Here is an 18091-nt window from a genome sequence, read left to right as displayed (position 1 = left end):
TTGTCTGTCCTGGTGCATAAAAAGGCCAGGGGTTAATACTGGGGTATCTCCCTCAGTCCATTAATCATTTCCTTAGGATTCTGAGGCAGGTGTCTCACTCAGTCTGGAGCTTGCTATTTATTGGGCTGTCTGGAGCAGCTGTGAGCACACGACCTGGATGCTGGGAACTGAACTCTGGTCTTCTGGAAGAACAGTAAATAAGCCATTTCTCCAGCCCCGAGCTTGCCATTCTGATTAGACTGGCTGGCCAGCAAGCCTCTAGGAGCTGCCTTTCTCAGTGGCTATCACGCTAGGGTTAGAAGCGGACACCAACAGACCCAGGTTTCAGGCGGATGTAGGGACCCAAAGTCAGGTCCTCATGGACGCACAGCAAGCAGTCTGTGCCCTGAGCCATCCCTCCAGCTTGAATCCAGTTAAATGTTGCTAAAGTGGCACCGAGGTTCAGGAAATGTCTTACACAAAGTTTCTGCTGTACGGCAACCAGTCTAGCAAATCCTGTAGTGTGTAAAGGAACTTCAAGTACCAAAGGACCCAAGATGGTTTTGCCGGAGCATCACTGCTGGTAGGCATCGGCTTGCCATAGCCCAACTGTTCCCCGGGGCCACCACTTCCACCCTGTGGGAGAAGTCACCCCCAGGACTGTCTTCACTCCCCCCCCCCCCTTCCCTCAAGCAAGCCACAGCCTGAGAACTCTGTGAGGGCAGGAATTCAGAATCCAAGGCTCGCCACTCTGCCAGAAGCCAAACAAAAACACATTTCAACAGGAAAAGAAAATCCCCATACCTCATAAACTTGTGGAATGAGTAACCCTCTCCACCACCAAGAACTTCAATTGAGCGTGTAATTCCCACCAGCAACTCAGCCCTCCACACTCACACGGGAGTGAAGCCATCTGTGATTAAACCTACGGGGGAGCTGTCCGGCTGGAAATGTGAACCAATACTCCTCAGTTCCCACCCTGAGCCGCCATAAACCATGACGTGCGGATGCTTACTGTGTCCTTGCTGAAATTCAGCTAAGAACGGTCGTGGGAGAGGGGGAAATGAGGAGAACGAGAGGGAGGAGGGGGGGGGGGAGGAGGGGGCAGAGCAAGGAAAACACCATGTGAAATCCCATAAAGATTACAACGTATCTTTTTATTTTCTGATATTCCAATGAAGAGAGAGAGAGAAAGGGGGGGGGAGAGGGAGAGGGAGGGGGGGGAGAGGGAGAGGGAGAGGGAGAGGGAGAGGGAGAGGGAGAGGGAGAGGGAGAGGGAGAGGGAGAGGGAGAGGGAGAGGGAGAGAGTTTTCCTAAGCATGCACAAACCACACCCTATCACTCAACCTTGGGTGCCATCCTCAGGATGCCATCCATTTCTTCTGAGACGGTGTCTCTCACTGCCCTTGAGCTCACCAATTATGCTTGGTGGGTTGGCCAGCGAGCCTCGGGGATCTCCCCATCTCGGCCTCCCCAGTGCTGGGATTACAAGCACATGCCACCAGGATCAGAATTTTTATCTTGGTAGTAGAAATGAAGCTCAGGTCTTCATACTTACAAGACAAGCACTGTGTAGACTGAGCCATCACGCCAGCCCAAGCCAAGGTGGATTTTGTGTGAAGGAAGCAGGAAGGTTCCTAGCAGCTACTGTACAATTTCTTTCTTTCTTTTTTAAAGCTTTATTTATTATATATACAGAGTTCTGCTTGAATGTATGCCTGCAGGCCAGAAGAGGGCACCAGATCTCACCATAGATGGTTGTGAGCCACCATGTGGTCACTGGGAATTGAACTCAGGACCTCTGGAAGAACAGCCAGTGCTCTTAACTGCTGAGCCATCTCCTCGGCCCCTGTACAATTTCTTTATGAGAAAGCCTTTTAGCACAGTGATTTACCTGAGGTTGAGCGTGGCACTTTATTTATTTACTTATCTATCTATCTATCTATCTATCTATCTATCTATCTATCTATCTATCTATCTATTTTGGTGACAGGGTTTCTCTGTGTAATCTTGGCTGTCCTGGAACTCACTCTGTTTAGACCAGGCTGGTCTCAAATTCAGAGATCCACCTACTTCTGCCTCCTGAGTGCTGGGATTAAAGGCATGTACCACCACCACCTGGCTGGGAGTGGTACTTTATTAATAAGACAAATAAGGTTTTGTTTTTCTTGACTTACTATTATTGTTTTTAATTTTGTGTGCTTGTTGTGTGTGTAGCCACATGCATGTGAGTGCAGGTGCCTGCCCGCAGAGGTCAAAGGCGTTGGATCCCCCGGAGGTGGAGTTACAGGTGGCTGTGAGGTGCATGATGACGAGGGCGCTGGGAACCACACTTGGGTCCTCTGCAAGAGCAGTGTACGCTCTTCCCCGCTGAACCATCTCTCCAGCTTCAAGGAAGGTGCTTTTATTTAAGATTATTTATTGGAAAGAGGTGGGGAGGGAAAGTGGGAGAGTCTGACGTGGAGGAAGAGTGGCGTTCTGTACCCCTTTGCGGCACTGCTGTGGCCACCGTTTTCTCTGAGGTTGCCCATGACACCACCCTGCTGTGTGCACGAGCACATGTACTTGCACACGTGAGCAGGTAGGCTGTGCACATATCAGTACATATTAGAGACGGAGCAGACCATGGAGAACCAGATCTCACTGACAGACCTGTCTTAGACCCTCTGTTTAAATGAGTCAGACTGGCAATGTGGCAGACAAAGTGTCCCATGCAAGTCAGTTACTAATGGATAGCTTCAGAGCTCAGTTCTGAATCGCAGTCTAACTATGGATGTGACATCAGCAGTACTTCGGATCTAGGTTGCTTGCCTTGTAAACATGAGGGCTAGATTTGATCCCCAGAAGCCATGTTTAAAATGAGCTAGGCTGGGCATGGTGGCACATGCTCATAATCCCAGCACTAGGGAGCTTGGGAGGGCGAGGTAGGTGAATCTCTGTAAATTTGAGGCTAGCCTGGTTTACATAGTGAGTCTGGGCTATCCAGAGCTACACAATACAACCATGTATCAAAGGAAGCAGAAGCAGCCACAGTGGTACACCTCGTCCACCGTGCCTGGCTTATTTAGTGTTGGGGGTCAAAGCCTTGCCAGGGCTTTATGCATCCTAGACAGCCAGTCTACTAACTCAGCCGCACCCCAGCCCATGCCCTGGTGTTAAGAATGAAAGAACACCTTCAGACAGTGATAGCCAACCTAGGTGGGCCTGTGTGTTTCTTTTGTTCCTGGTCTGCCCTTCCCCCCTCTACAGAGACTCAAGTATCAAATCATCCATCTGTCGTTGCTGAGAACGAGGCTTGAGACAGCATGGGAAAGGGACCCACACCTGTCTCTCAGAGGATGCGCCCTGCAGCTGTCCTCTTTAAAGCCCCGCCTCTTCCCATTGTTACCTTTCCATAGTCACTTGACACCTTACACAATTCAGTCTTCTTTACTCCCAGACAGGGATGGTGCATTCCAGTAGGCTGGCAGCCTAGGACCTGGTGATGTGGTGAGGGCATGGGGTGCTCTCTGTAGTCATCATCACCCCACCAAGAGGCCTTTCCCCAGCTCCTCTTCCCATGCTCCAAGGGGACAGGAAGATCAGGCCTCATAGGAATGCTCCCTGGATTTCCCAGTTAGACACAAATCTATTTAAATTATTTGTCTATTTTATTTTATGTGTATGAATGTTTTGCCTGCCTGTATGCATGTATCATGTGCATGCCTGGTGCCTTCAGAGGTCAGAAGAGGGAGTCAGATCCTGAATACCCTGAAACTGGTATTATGGATGGTTGTGAGCTACTGTGTGAGGGCTGGGACTTGAACCTGGAGAACAGTGTTGTAAACTGGAAAGCCTTTTCTCCATCCCCTGGAGATGAATCTTACCTCCTCAGTCAACACCCTTACAGTTGTCAACTCACTTCACGTGGCATGGGCCATTTCCCAAATACCTCAGTGACACAGGCTTCTTCAGGTACCAGGACATCTGAGCACCCACAGTCCATCCATTTCCTTTACCTTTACACCCTCCTTCTCTCTGTCCTTCTATGGAGTGCTCAGGACCTCTAGCCTCTGTGAGGATCTTCCCGGGGTACATCACTGGCAGATCACCTTAACCCACTCCTCAGGCTTTCCCTTGCGACCTCGAGCTAGGCATCCCACACGCGCTACATTCTGTACATCTAAACAGAGCCTCAAACTAATTTTAAAACCATCCTGACTCTTCGGTACTCAGGTTTGTTTTAACACCTGCCTCCAGACTAGCCAAGATCAACATCGTAAATTAATTGTGAATGGAATGGATACTGAGAACGTGTTAAAGACAAGATGAGGTGAACTATTACACAGATGTTAATTAAAAAAAAAAAAAAAAAAAAAGCGAAGAGCCAGGAAGTACCAAGCACGCATGCCTCCTCCTGCGACAGAGGTTGGTTCACCTGAGGGGGTGGTCACGCACGCCACGCCCACCTCGGCTGGCCCCGCCCTCTCCTCTTTTCCCTGTAACATACCTGCTCTCCTCCCAGTCTTTGGGTTTCTTGGTTTCGTTTGGTTTTATGCAGCGGATGTAGTGGGGTGTACATTTCATTAGGGTGCTCACGAGGTCATTGGCTTGTTTCTATGGGAAGGATAAGAGCAGTTAGAAATAAGGAGCTCTCTATGGCGGACCAGCTTCCAAACAAAACCTGCAGAACTCCAGAAACATGGCTAGGAATAAATCGTTATGGATCTGCTGTTGTGCCTAAGCTAGGTGGGTGTCCAGAAGAGCCTTGAAGTGTGGCCGACTTTTATGATGATTTTTATCACACCTAAGAGTTAGAAAACTGAACACTGAAAACATTTATATATATATGTGTATATAAACTTAGGTAAATCTTCATGTGATCTTTTCTTCAGGAATAATGCCACTGTCAACAAACTAAGTTCAACTTGTATTGACTTAGGTCACTGTAAATATTCTTCCGTGTGTGTGTGTGTGTGTGTGTGTGTGTGTGTGTGTGTGTGTGTGTGTGTGTGTGCGCGCGCGCGTTTTGGATTTGGATTTTGAGACAGGGTCTCAGGCATCCTAGGCTATTCTAACTCACTTTCTAGTCAAGGATAACCTTAAACTCCCAATTCTCCTGCCTCAGCATGCTAAGTGCTAAAATTACAGCCATACACGACCATGCCTGATTTAAAAAAAAAATGTTTTTTTGGTTTGTTTATTTAAAATTATGAGCAGGGATAAACCCTCAAATCTCTTTCCTGCTAGTATCATCTACGAAGAATCTCTTTATTAAAATGAGGAAGAGGTTGGAGAAATGGCTGCAGTTAGAAGAGTTTGCTACTCTTCCAGAGGACCTGAGTTCAGTTCCTAGTACCTACACTGCTCACAACTGCCTATAACTCCAGCTCCAAGGGATCTGTAGGCACCCAAATACACATAACACACACATACCACCGCCACCACCAATAACAATAAAATAAATGAAATGGTGCAAACTCACAGCTAAACAAAGTGAAATTCATTACTAATATATGATTTCTAAATGTCTTACATGCCATTTCATCCAGTGTCCCCCTCAATTTGTCCCTTGACCGGGCTCTCTGCACTTTCCTTGTGGGACGGAACTTCATCTCCCCACAGCAAACTGAGTCTGTATAAAACCCTCTATCATGAGTTATGCCCTGGGTACCCAGAGCAGGACTGAGTTCAAGCCGAAGAAGCCACATAAATACAGCTGGAATTGCTTAGGGTGTATTTCACATCATGAGAACTGCACACGTGGAGGAAACAGGAGTGATGCGCACATCAGCCACCCCACCGCACAGCTGAGCACACCCTGGGGGTCCATGATGCCCCACTTAGGCAAACTCTCCTTCCGAGCCAAGTCAGCATGCAGAGAGGAAAAAAAAAAAAAAACCTCTCAAAGAAAATAGTGGGAAGGCCTGCCAGGAAATCAGCAAGCCATTCCCAGTCAGCAGAAGGGCTCTGCTGACAAGAGACAACCCGCTCTCAATTAGGGCTTCTCTGTTTTCATGGACTTGAGAATCTGAAACCCTTAGAAACTGATGGGGAGCGAAGCGGGATGCTCATCAGTGAATGGAGCTCTTGTGTGAGCGTGTAGAGAACAGCATTCTTTGCACTTGCCTGGAATTGAGGACAGAGATATAGAGGGTGTCTCACCATAGTGAGGACTCTGACCACAGAGGAAATTGTCTTTTATCTTCTTTGCTGATAAAGTTACATTCGGGAACAAATCTGATGATCTGAGTTTCTCTGAGCAAAGCTTTAAAAGTTTTGTTTATTTATTTTATGTGTGCTGAGTGTTTTGCCTGGAGGCATGTATGTGCACCATGTACATGCATGGTGCCCATGGAGGTCAGAAGAGGGTACTGGATCCCCTGGAGTTATGGATGGTTGTGAGTCACCCAACATGTGGGTGCTGGGATTCAAATCTGGGTCCTCTAGCCAGTGCTCTTAACTGCTGGGCCATCTCTCCTAGTCCTAACCTTTTTTTTCCCCCTCATTTTTTTGAAATAGGCTTCCTGGATAGAGCCCTGGCTGTCTTGGAACTTACCATGTAGACTAGGTTAGCCTCAAAATTACAGAGCTCTACCTGCCTCTGCCATTACACTCAGCTCTCCATTCTGAAGTCTCTAAATTTCTTCTCCACTTTCAGTTTTTGATGCTAATTTTTATTTACTGCTATTCAGCCCAAAGCAGGTGGTGGCATACTTCCTTTGCGCCGCAGCCTAAGGCAAGCCCCCAGAGGCCAGTCGAGACACTTCCTGTGTCCCCTGACATAGCTCTTTTTATAATAGTCACAGGTCACTGGTACATCACAACAATCCCGTGTGGCCATGATTATTCCTACTTTTGCGATTCCTTGGGACAACACAATTTGTTAGCAACAAAGGCGAGACTTGGAACTAGAAAGCCTCTGATGTCTTAAAGGCAGGAATGGATGCTACAGTAGTTGTAGTTGACCATCTCCCAATCACAGCTCCAGGCTCACTCAGGCAATGCCTGGTGTGTCCACGTTGGCTCACTAGGAGCTTGAGTCTGCTCTATTTAGCATCAAAGCTTTACTCTGATCTCAACACCAGCCTCTTCCAATCAGAACATATAACTGAATGAAGCCTCAGAATCAAGCATTATGAAATGTAATATGGTTTTATTTAAAAGACTTATTTTTATTTTATGCATGTGAATGTTTTTGCCAGCGTGTGTGTGTGTGTGTGTGTGTGTGTGTGTGTGTGTGTGTAAGCGCTCTTGGTGTGCTGTGGAACAAATCTTTGTACACTGTAAATATATATTGCTCTCATTGTTAACAAAGGGCTGACTGATTCATGGCTAGGCAGGGGTTTTAGGGCAGAGAGAATGCTGAGAAAAAGGAGGGTGGAGTCAGAGGCGTCACCAGCCAGATGCAGAGGGAGCAAGACCGGTACAAGATGAGGTAACAAGCCATGAGCCACGTGGCGGCACATAGAAATAGGTTAAGTTGTTATAAGAGCTAGATAAAAACAAGCCTAAGCTATTGGCTGAGCATTTATAATTAATATTAAGCCTCTTTATGGCTATTTGGGAGCAGCTGCTGGGACACAAAAAACCTTCACCAACACTGGTGGCCAGACAAGGGAGTTGGATTCTCCTGGGACTAGAATTGCATATGTTTGTGAGCCACCATGTGGAAGCTGGGGACCAGCCTGTGAAGACATCTCTCCAGCTTCATAAATGCAATATGTTTTTTGCTTTAGTAACTTAATGGAACTGTCTATCAAAGGACAATTCTAATTAAATCCTGTAGATCAGTTTTTTTATTTTAAAATAATTAAAACCATAAAATGTGCAACACTAAAACTACCTCCAATATAAAACTTTCTATCCAGAGACCTGGAGTCCCTTTCAATATACTCTTGGGACACCTGCCAAGTAGTATGGATGTGGAAGGGACAAGGGACTAGGCCATGGCTATGTATCCCTCAGAGATGTTTTGAGAGAGCATATAAAATAAAGAGACTTTCGATACTATAGATCACTGGCAGACCTTGGTCACAGGATTCAGCAGAGAGGGTGGGATTTGGGTAAGAAGACAAGTAGAATCCCTTTAGATAACTAAACTTCAGGCTGACCTCCCTAGACAAAGGCCCCAAATGTGCGGTTCTAAACATTCTGTGTACAGTCCAGAAAGGTGGTAACTAACTTTTAAAACTACACACAAATACGAAAGAAAGGAAGCAAACTGCCTTCAAAGGAGAAGTAAGAGGCCTCCATCCCCCACTGATGAGGCATATTCCAGACCACTTGAAAATGAGTCACTGCAACCTTGGGGGAGCTGAGCCCTGGGAGCTGAATGTGACAGTCTCATGACTAGAGTTTCTAGCCCAGAGCTTGTCCTTATCCAGGTCCTTCAGGCTAAGGCATGAGTCAGACCTTCATGCAGATGTTAGCATCTAGGCCTTAGGAAAATCACATCTGTTCTCTGCTCTCAGCTCTCTGTCCCAGAGACCCAAATCCAGTCAAGTCTTAGAATGGCTCTTAAGGACATGGTGTTCCTACAACCCAGAGGGCTCTGCCTGCCAGCTCAAACCTCATCCTGCACCTGTGGACATGGTAGCATGTGTCTGTTCAGAAGGGCTGATGCAGGAGGATGGCTTGAGCCCAAGAGTTTGAAGAATATGACAAGATTTCATCTTTGTTTCTTTGAGATAGTCTCATTTTGTAAGCCAAACTGGCATGGAACTCATGATCCTCCTGCCTCAGTCTCCTAAACACTAGAACATGAGGCAAGTACCACAAACCTGGTGTGGCTGCATCCCCCACCACCTTCCTGTGACTCAAACTTGTAATCCTGCCCACTTCCACTGCCTAAGTGCTGGGATCTTGTCTGTTCGCTACCATACTCAGCTCGGTGCAGGTTAGAACTATTTGGCTGTTCTTTCTGATGCTGGGAATCAAATCCACTTGTTGATGCATCCGGATAATCCAGCTGTTCCATTCTAGAAACAACAGCAAACAAAAAAACCTCACCACCACCACCTCATGTCCGACTTCATCCACAAAACCGAAAAGGTCCTTATGGAACAGTGTCGTTTGCTGAAGCCAGTGTTTCTGTCCCCAGGAGGGTTATCAAGCCCTGGCGTCTGTGACACTGGTGTCAGTCAGGAAGGAATAGGCTGAAGGGCATCATGGAATGAATACAGAGTGAAGGAGGGTGAGTGCAGAAAAACCACCCACAGCAGCAAGTAGAGACAAGGGCATGGGCATGATAGAGGGAACACGCTGGTAGGCAAGCACGTAAGAGCAGCCACTGGGCATTTTTGCAGGGTAGGATGCAGGCACTGGAGGTGGATGGCTGGATTTAACCATCAGGGCGGCACCTGGGCTTAGTGCTACATGTTCCACCTTGCAGATAAGTAAGAGGTGCTGAGAACGTCTAAATTAGTTAGTTAGGTACTTCTCCATGTATATGTGCCCATGTGAGTTTATGTGCACGGTGTGTGTGCAGGAGCCAACAGAAGCCAGAAGAGGGGCCTCTGACCCCCTGGAATGGAGTTGCAGATGGTTATGAGCTGCAGTGTTGGGATTTGAACCTGGGTCTTGTGTAAGAGCAGCAAATGCTTTTAACCACTGGGTCATCTCTCCTGTCTCAGATGCTAAGAACTTCAATTATACATTGATAATAACTTAGTAAAAGTCACAGGCAACTGAATCCCAAATGCCAAACACCAATAACGTGAGTTCTTTGATTTTAAAACTAGAGACATATTTAACTGGTATGATTTAGTATATATACAAACACACATACATAAACACACACACACACACACACACACACACACACACGAGTCATATGTATAGATGAAATTTTCTTTTTTTTTTTTTTTTTTTTTTTTGAGACAGGGTCTCATATAGCCCAGAGCTGCCTTGAATTTACTATACAGCCAAGAGATGACCTTGATCTTCTGACAGTCCTGCATCTACCTCTCCAGGGCTGGGATTGCAGACATGCACCACCATGCCTAGTTTTATGGATTGATGAAGTGGATCCAAAGGATGGGGATTGTAGACAAGCCCTCTTCCAACTAAGCCATGGCCATCTCCAGCCCTACAAAATATTCTGAACTGGTATTATCTTGAGAAAGTTCAGCAAATAGTTGTCCAAGTTACAGGATAAAGTGTCCTCGATTCAATCTCTTCACCTTCCATGGTATTTTAGAGTTGCTACCACCATTTGGCCAGATGTGTCTGCCCTTTACAGCAAGGAGGAGCCTCTAAGACCCAGGGCGGAGAGATGTGTAAAATGCCCCTAAAGATGAACTGGGGTTTCTGGCAAGTTCCATACTTGGCATGCCTGAGCGCTTGGCCTGGAAAAGCACCATCAATATCCAGAACATGATTCCGGACCACAAAACTCCTGATAGTTTAACATAAATCATTCCAGATTCCCTTTAAAGCCATTTCCTCTTTAAAAGAACGGATTATTATGTGCTGGCCATTAAGCCATGAGGTACTTAGTATCCAACTGGGGGACCAGGGTGGCCAAGTCAAATTCAGCTATATCCTGTGACTTTTTTTTTTTTTTTTTGGCAAGTAGCCTAACTTGTGGGCATTTCTGTGACCATAGCCCTACACTAATCTGGCCTTCTCGCCCTAGGGCACAGTTCCTGACTGCTGGAGAACTCCAGCTCTTATGGGACCCAAACACTTCCCAGAATAGAACCAACCTTTATTTTGCTTCCTGCGGTCGTTGGGCGGCCTTTCTTGTCAGCTTGCAGGTTTTCAGGAAATAAAGATTTTATAAAAGGCCTAGAAAACGAGAAAGAGGATGGATCAGCAATCTCTCAGTTCTGTGGGGGCTGGGTGTGCTGTCCAGAAGCATCTAAGGCTGGCCACAGAAAAGCCATGTGACTTACAGTACAAGCCTGCAGGATGTCACTTGGCCAAATGAACACCAGACAGGAAACACAAAAGAAAGAACTGTAAGACGCAAGCGTGTCAGAGTCCCAAACAGAGACATAAGTGTGGAACACCCCGGCCTCTGGAACTGGGGGCCATCTTGGGGATAGCACAGCCGAGGGGGAGGGAAGACAGGATGTGTTTGTGAAGACAAGTTAGCTAGACTGGAGCCCTGCGGATGGTGGGAGCTGGGAGCATCGGAGGTTTATGCCACTCTGCTTGTGAGAATCTGTTTCTGAATCTGATCTCGGTGGAGTGTCGGACCTGGATAATTCTTTGATGGGGCTTAAGGGAGAGTGTCCTACACATCTTAGATCTTTGTTGGCTTGTTTGTTTGTTTTTGAGGCATGGTTTTCTGTAGTCCAGGCTGACCTCGAACTCCCCATGTAGCCCAGGATGACCCTGAATTTCTAGTCCTCCTGTTTCCGTTCCCCAAGTGTGTTGTGGGATATTTGTACACTGTGAAGAGGTATTGCTGTGATGGGTATAATAGAAAGCTGAACAGCTAGGCAGGAGAGACAGTCAGGATTCCTGGGCAGAGAGAAAAGGATAACCGAGACTCACAGGAGACGTCATGGAGACGCCGAATAAGGGGCCACAGAATGGGAGAGAGGTGAAGGCCACGTGGTAGAATGTAGATTAATAAAAAAAAAAAAGTGGGTTAATTTAAGTTATAAGAGCTAGCGGGACAAGCCTAAGCTAAGGTTGAGCTTTCATAATTAGTGACAAGTCTCCGTGTCATTATTTGGGAGCTGCTGGCCCGAAGAAAAGCCCACTTACACATGTGCTTGGGCTACGGTCCTTTGCCCCATGCCAGGTCTTACGAGGGGCTAGGGAACAAGCCCAGGAGGCTGTGTATGCTAAGCAAACACCGTACCCACTGAGCCATGTCCCTGGCCCTACAACGCAGGACATTTAGTAGCATGAGTGACTTCTGCTTGCTAGAGGCTAGCAAGCCACACAGCCTTCGTGGAGGAGCAGTGTCAAGCGCTGCAGTTACCAGTCCCCGAGGCTTTGTCTGCAGAATATATCCCCTCACTAACTTTAACCGAGTACCCAGCAGGCACACAGGGCAGGGGCATGTCTGGTGACTCTGACGCGCCTGGTGTCTGAACCTTAGCTCAATAAATATCTTCTAACTGGCTCGGTGAATGAAGTGGCCCACAGAAGTTGACAACTGGCTATGCCAACCCAAACTCATTCCCCGCTGAGCGACCTTTTGGTCTTTAGAAATTTCCAGGAAGTTTCCCCAGCCATCTACTTCTAACCTGGCCAGACGTAACCACAGATTTTTACAGCAATCACATTACAAAATAATATGCTGTATCTAGATGACAGGAGTTTATGCGGGCTCATCAATCTCTCTTGAACTTGGCAGGAGTTTTAATAATTAAAAACCATCTCTGAAAGTAAGATGCCTTCACCTGGCTGCCACGAAACCCACAAGGTAGGACTTGCAGCCTCCCTGACCTTCTCAGAGGACAGCACATTGAGGTTATGCATTTGGAATGAAAAGAAACGTGGCATCTCAAAAGTGAGCGTGAAGAAGCTGTGGCAAGGGATGGTGGTGGAGCACCGGGGTGGGGGAGCATGGTGGTGGAGCACTGGTGTGGGGGAGGATGGTGGTGGAGCACCGAGGTGGGGGAGGATGGTGGAGCACCGTTGTGGGGGAGGATGGTGGTGGAGCACCATTGTGGGGGAGGATGGTGGTGGAGCACCATTGTGGGGGAGGATGGTGGTGGAGCACCATTGTGGGGGAGGATGGTGGTGGCACACTGGTGTGGGGGAGGATGGTGGTAGAGCACCTGCATGGGGGAGGATGGTGGTGGAGCACCCGCATGGGGGAGGATGGTGGTGGAGCACCTTCATGGAGGATGGTGGGGTTTGGGGGGAGACATTTAAATGAAGCAAGACTAGCCCCTCACTGGGGTAGGAGAGCAAGCCTGTTTCGCTTTCACACAGTTAACAGAAAGCCGCTCAAAGTGTTGCTTTCCCTTAAGGCAGCTGTCCTGGGGATGCAGTGCAGTCCAGAGCCTGCTTGCCTAGCATGCAGGAAGTCCCAGAGTCAATCCAAGCATCACACACAGGAGTGTATAGTCCCAGCCCTCGGGAGCGAAGGCAGGAGAATCAGGATTTCAAGGCCAGCCTGGGGGACACCACCTCAAAAATAAACAAATAAAAACAAATGTTTGCATATATCCCCCGTAGAAGCTCCTCCCAGGCTTGGTTTTCTTTCCTTTGTTCTTTCTTTTAAATTTGATTTCCATCCACCTTTTCATTTTGCTCAAGTGTCTTGCAGACTAGCTTATGACCACTGGTTGCAGCCCATTCAGTGGCTGAGCAATGGGAGCTGCAGCCCAGTCCTCAGGGGTCCACAGGGAACAGCTGGACAGGCACAGAGGGCGCCTGCACACCTCAGACCAGTGACTCGGGAGCTGGCAAGGTCCATTCACCCTGCAATTCCTCCTTGGTCAAATCTTTTTCATCCTTCTCCATCTTCTTATGGCCTCTGTAGAAGAGCTCGAGTGTGACCTCCAATAGGCACTCATGGGAGATGGTGCTACACACACTCAGACCTTCCCAGGTCAGCATCTCATCAGACCCCTTGGGTGAGCTCCCTGCTGCTGCATAGGATGGCGATGACCCCACAGTACAGAAGAGAATCTGGATTACGCAGAGAGATGGTGGGCAGGTTGACATAAGATGCCTTTGTGAGGGGTTGAAGGCCAATCCCGGGGTCAGCCACCATCAGAAGCCACTGCTCCCTGAAGGTTGCTTGGATCTAGTTTGTGAATGTTCTAGGTATGAAACAGCCAGCAACCGGAGTGGTTCCAGTGGCAGCCAGATGTCAGGACAGCTCATTGGCCAGTGTTCCTGGAGATGATGCTGACCTCGGCGGTGTTCTCAAGGGCAACAAAGGCTCGAGCTGCCAGCAGCAGCTTCTCCCAGGTCCTCTTCAGGCTCTTGACAAAGAGGCCATCACTGTGCCTTTTGTAGCTGTGTTGTGCCATCTGGAGATCAAGGGTGCCGCCACCTAAGTATGTTCCTGTGGCAAGGAATGTGAGGACATCCTCTTCCTACATTTGCAGGACATCAAGGGCTCCAGACACAGGAATCAAGAACAAAGAAGCCACAGGGATCCCGCCATGGACAGAAGGGGAAAGTTCCTCCTGGACTTCTCCATCTCCAATGGCTTCAGCAATCCAGCAATTCAGGCAATTAGCCACTTTTAAAAATGGAGTGACCATGGAAACTCCTTTTGGTATTGTCCCAAGGGCAAAGTATCATAAAAGTAAATTTTTCTATTCTTCCTGGTCAGAAATAGTTATTCTAGGCTGGTGCCAATATGGCCACTTCTCCCTCTGAACAGTGTTGAAGACGATGGATTGTAGTGGGTAGCCATTCCAACCTTGATCTGGAAGTTCCAACCCCCATTGAGGCTTCGGTAACTGTCACATCTACAAGGCGGGGCCAAGAGAGGACCCTGAAGACCTGAGATCCGGATACACCCTCTCTTTTGGTTCCTGGACCCTGGACGCTGGAGGTAGACCGAGCAGAGTTCTCCAGAGAACACCGCCGGACTGCGCCATGTCTTTCCCAGACCCTGCAACCTACCTATCCCTTCATTTGTAAATTACACCACTAAATAAACCTCCCTTTTAACTACGTGGAGTGGCCTTAATAATTTCACCAATAATGGAGCCAGACATACAGATGGCACTTGGGGGAAGAAAACATTAGGGACAGAAGGGAGAGACAAAGACTAGAAGGAGAAAAGCCCTTATGAGAAAACAAGTAGTCAAGTTATAAACCAGACTCAACAGCTCCAAAGGAACCAGATGCTAAGCGCTCCAGTATCACTCTGGTTTGCATGCTGAAACAATACCATCACTGGTTTGTGATAACATGGGGCCGGAGAGGTGGAGAGCACTGGCTGCTCTTCTGGAGGACCTAGGTTCAATTCCTAGTCCCCGCATGGCGGCTCACAAACCATCTGTAACTCTAGTTCCAGGGGATCTGATCTCTCTTCTGTCCTCTGTGCGTACCAGGCACATACATGGTACACAGACATACAAACAGGCCAAACACCCATACACATTAAAAACAACAACAACACACTAAAGTGTACTGCATGCCAGATAAAGCAGACACTTACAGCTCACTGCTCTGCATGAGTTCAATCAGGTCCATGAAAAGCACGTCCCGGTTCCTTTCACAGAAGCCATCCATGTCGTAGGAAACCTGGCCAGGAATGGAAAGAAATCAAATTCCATCCTAGGCATTTCTTTGGCTAAAAACATCCTTAAGTGGGTATGGCTAGCTTCATCAGAAGGTGGACCTTTCTAGTTGTGGTCTTTGAGGTTTTACACTTTATGCTGCTGTCACAGAAAGTTTATCCTCTGGCTTAGCTGACTACGACCTAATGGGAGGTGATGAAGCTCTGGCTCCCCAGGTGATCTGTAAGTGAGACTGCAGCTCTCTAGAACACATGTCCACTTGTCTGTGGATCCCTAAAAATGTCTGAGCAGTACATGAAGTTATTTTTCCTAAGTTCTGACTAAGCGAAGAAAAAGGGAGCCCTCAAGCTCGCTCATCAAGTATGTCAACTAAAACTTGGTCATCGTTCTTAGAAGCAGCATCAAAGCTGTGTCCATCTGCCCTGGCCTCGATGCTCAGGGACCGTGGTTAACAAGAGACTAGCTGGGAAGAAAGATTATATCTGTGGATTTCCAGAGGACCAGGAAGCATCCAAGAGCCATGACCCCAAATTCTATTAGGACCCTACATAGTTGTGGACCCTGTAGGCACCTAGTTACTCACTTTGTAAGGGAAAGCACTGAAGTTAGTCCCAGCGCCCATGGGAAAGCAAAGGAATGGAACTTTGCAACTGTCAAGACACAAAAACCTATTGCTTCAGCAGCTGCAGTACACGCCAGGGAGATCTGTACTTTAAAATAATCAGCCCTGGAGACAGTGCTTTGTTTTAACTCTTCAAATTCGTTCCAGGTCCTATTTGTTGGATGAATAAATAACATGGATCTCTATGGGTTCATGAGAAAACAAACCCCACCCCTAAAGGCTCAAAACGGGGAGTCTTTAGAATGGATCGAGTCTGGCCCACTGAACTGTGGTCTCGGGCCTTACCTTCCCAGCATAGTGGTGAATGATGAAGCCTTGGTTCCAGCTGTTGAAGTGCTCGTGGCTCCCGATCTGCATCTGGAGCTTCTGCAGCAGTGTCTGGTCGGCACCTTCGCCCACAGCGTGCATGGTGGCACACACGTCATCCAGGATGCTCATGATTCCAGGAGGGTTCTGGTGAGACCAAGAAGGCAAGGCCCGGGTCACTGACCCCTCCAAATACACAACACCTATGGGGTCCTTCTTAAGCCAGGAGACTGCTCCCAAGACCCAGATGCCATCTTGATCATCAGCCACTCCTTCCAGGAAAGATGCACTTAACATTCCCAAAGGAGGTTTTAGCCTTCAGATCTGAAGATGAAGGAAACTCATTTCCAAGAAGAGAGCTGGCTCCCTAGACAGTGTCACTTTTATTTATTTATTTATTTTTTTGTGTGTATGTGTGTATACACGTTCCTGTGTATGTGGGCGCACGGTGGTGTCACTTTTATTTATTTATTTATTTTTGCGTGTGTATGTGTGTATACACGGTCCTGTGTATGTGGGCGCACGGTGGTGTCACTTTTATTTATTTATTTATTTTTGCGTGTGTATGTGTGTATACACGGTCCTGTGTATGTGGGTGCACGGTGGTGTCACTTTTATTTATGTATTTATTTTTTTGCATGTGTATGTGTGTATACACGGTCCTGTGTATGTGGGCGCATGGTGGTGTCACTTTTATTTATGTATTTATTTTTGCGTGTGTATGTGTGTATACACGGTCCTGTGTATGTGGGCGCACGGTGGTGTCACTTTTATTTATGTATTTATTTTTGCGTGTGTATGTGTGTATACACGGTCCTGTGTATGTGGGTGCACGGTGGTGTCACTTTTATTTATGTATTTATTTTTGCGTGTGTATGTGTGTATACACGGTCCTGTGTATGTGGGCGCACGGTGGGGCTGGAAGGTGTCATCCTTTTTATGGCTCCTCCTTTGCTATACCACACAACCACGAGCTATCGTCTAGAATTTGGAAACAACTGCCATTTGTAACTTGGTATTTTGTACACATTCTTATTTACTGTGGTAATAAAAGCCCGTTATTTTATTTCACGCTACACATTCACACATTACTAACGTTAATGTTACCATTCTGTGCCAGAGTGATTTCCTTGTCAGTTGAAAAGAAACTGAAGGGTAGACCAGTGGAGGGGACCACAGGCTGGTACTTACGACTTTGCTCTCTATGAGGTCGCACACAATTTTATTATTGAAGTATTCAATGGGCGTCCATCTTATTCCCTCCTGAACGTACTCTTCCTGGATGACAGAAATTAGAAGCTTGCATAAACCACCATGAAAGAGAGAACCTGCATCCCTTTACATACACTAAGAACTTCCCCATCACTAAGAGGTGACAGGAAAGGAACATCTCATAACTTAAAGGTTTCTATGTTTTGTCCAAGTCATAAAAATTGATAGCGTACAACTGTTTGTTTGTTGTTGTTTGATGTCCCAGGCTGGTCTTGAACTCATTACATATCCAAGGATGACCTTGAACTCAGGATTCTCCTGAATCCATGTGGAGGTTTGAACAATAATGGCCCTCATAGACTCGTATACTTGAATACTTGGTCCCCAGGTGGTGGGACTGTTTGTGAAGGATTAGGAGGTGTGGCTTTGTGGGAGGAGGTGTGTCACTGGGCGTGGGCTTTGAGGCTTGGAAAGACTCCGGCCATTTTCAGTGTGCTCTCTGCCTTCTGCTGTGGTTTGAGCCGGGAGCTCTCAGCTGTTCAGGCCGCCACCCCTTTACTCTGCCATTGTGGACTGCAAACCTCTGGGACTGTAAGAACAACTAAATCCTTTCTTTGCTAAGTTGTCTCGGCCATGTTTTATCACAACAATAAAAGAAGTGGGCCAGATCTTTCTTCCTTCTCGAACTTTGTACGTGATGGGCAGTCGGGGGACTCCACTTCCATCTGTCTGTTTATTCAGCCCTCCTTCTGTTAGTGGTTTCAGTCAATCTCCACGAGGGAATCTCCAGGTAGATGGACAGAAGGCCGCTTAC

The 18091-nt window shown here is 47.3% G+C and overlaps 1 protein-coding gene across 1 annotated transcript in view; it reads right to left on the bottom strand.

Moving 5' to 3' along the window:
• Nucleotides 1–18091, bottom strand: part of Myo1e (myosin IE) — a 205342-nt gene that overhangs the window by 45932 nt on the left and 141319 nt on the right. The window contains exons 13-17 of the mRNA XM_006979281.3: nucleotides 17257–17343; nucleotides 16045–16212; nucleotides 15056–15141; nucleotides 10668–10749; nucleotides 4469–4575 (exon numbers count right to left, since the gene is read on the bottom strand). Of these exons, the coding sequence (XP_006979343.1) occupies nucleotides 4469–4575; nucleotides 10668–10749; nucleotides 15056–15141; nucleotides 16045–16212; nucleotides 17257–17343 (530 nt within the window). The remainder of the gene's footprint in view (nucleotides 1–4468; nucleotides 4576–10667; nucleotides 10750–15055; nucleotides 15142–16044; nucleotides 16213–17256; nucleotides 17344–18091) is intronic.

This window comes from Peromyscus maniculatus, chromosome 7 (assembly GCF_049852395.1).
Source record: "Peromyscus maniculatus bairdii isolate BWxNUB_F1_BW_parent chromosome 7, HU_Pman_BW_mat_3.1, whole genome shotgun sequence".
Classification (NCBI taxonomy): Eukaryota; Metazoa; Chordata; class Mammalia; order Rodentia; family Cricetidae; genus Peromyscus; species Peromyscus maniculatus.
This window is presented reverse-complemented; position numbering and strand designations above follow the sequence as displayed.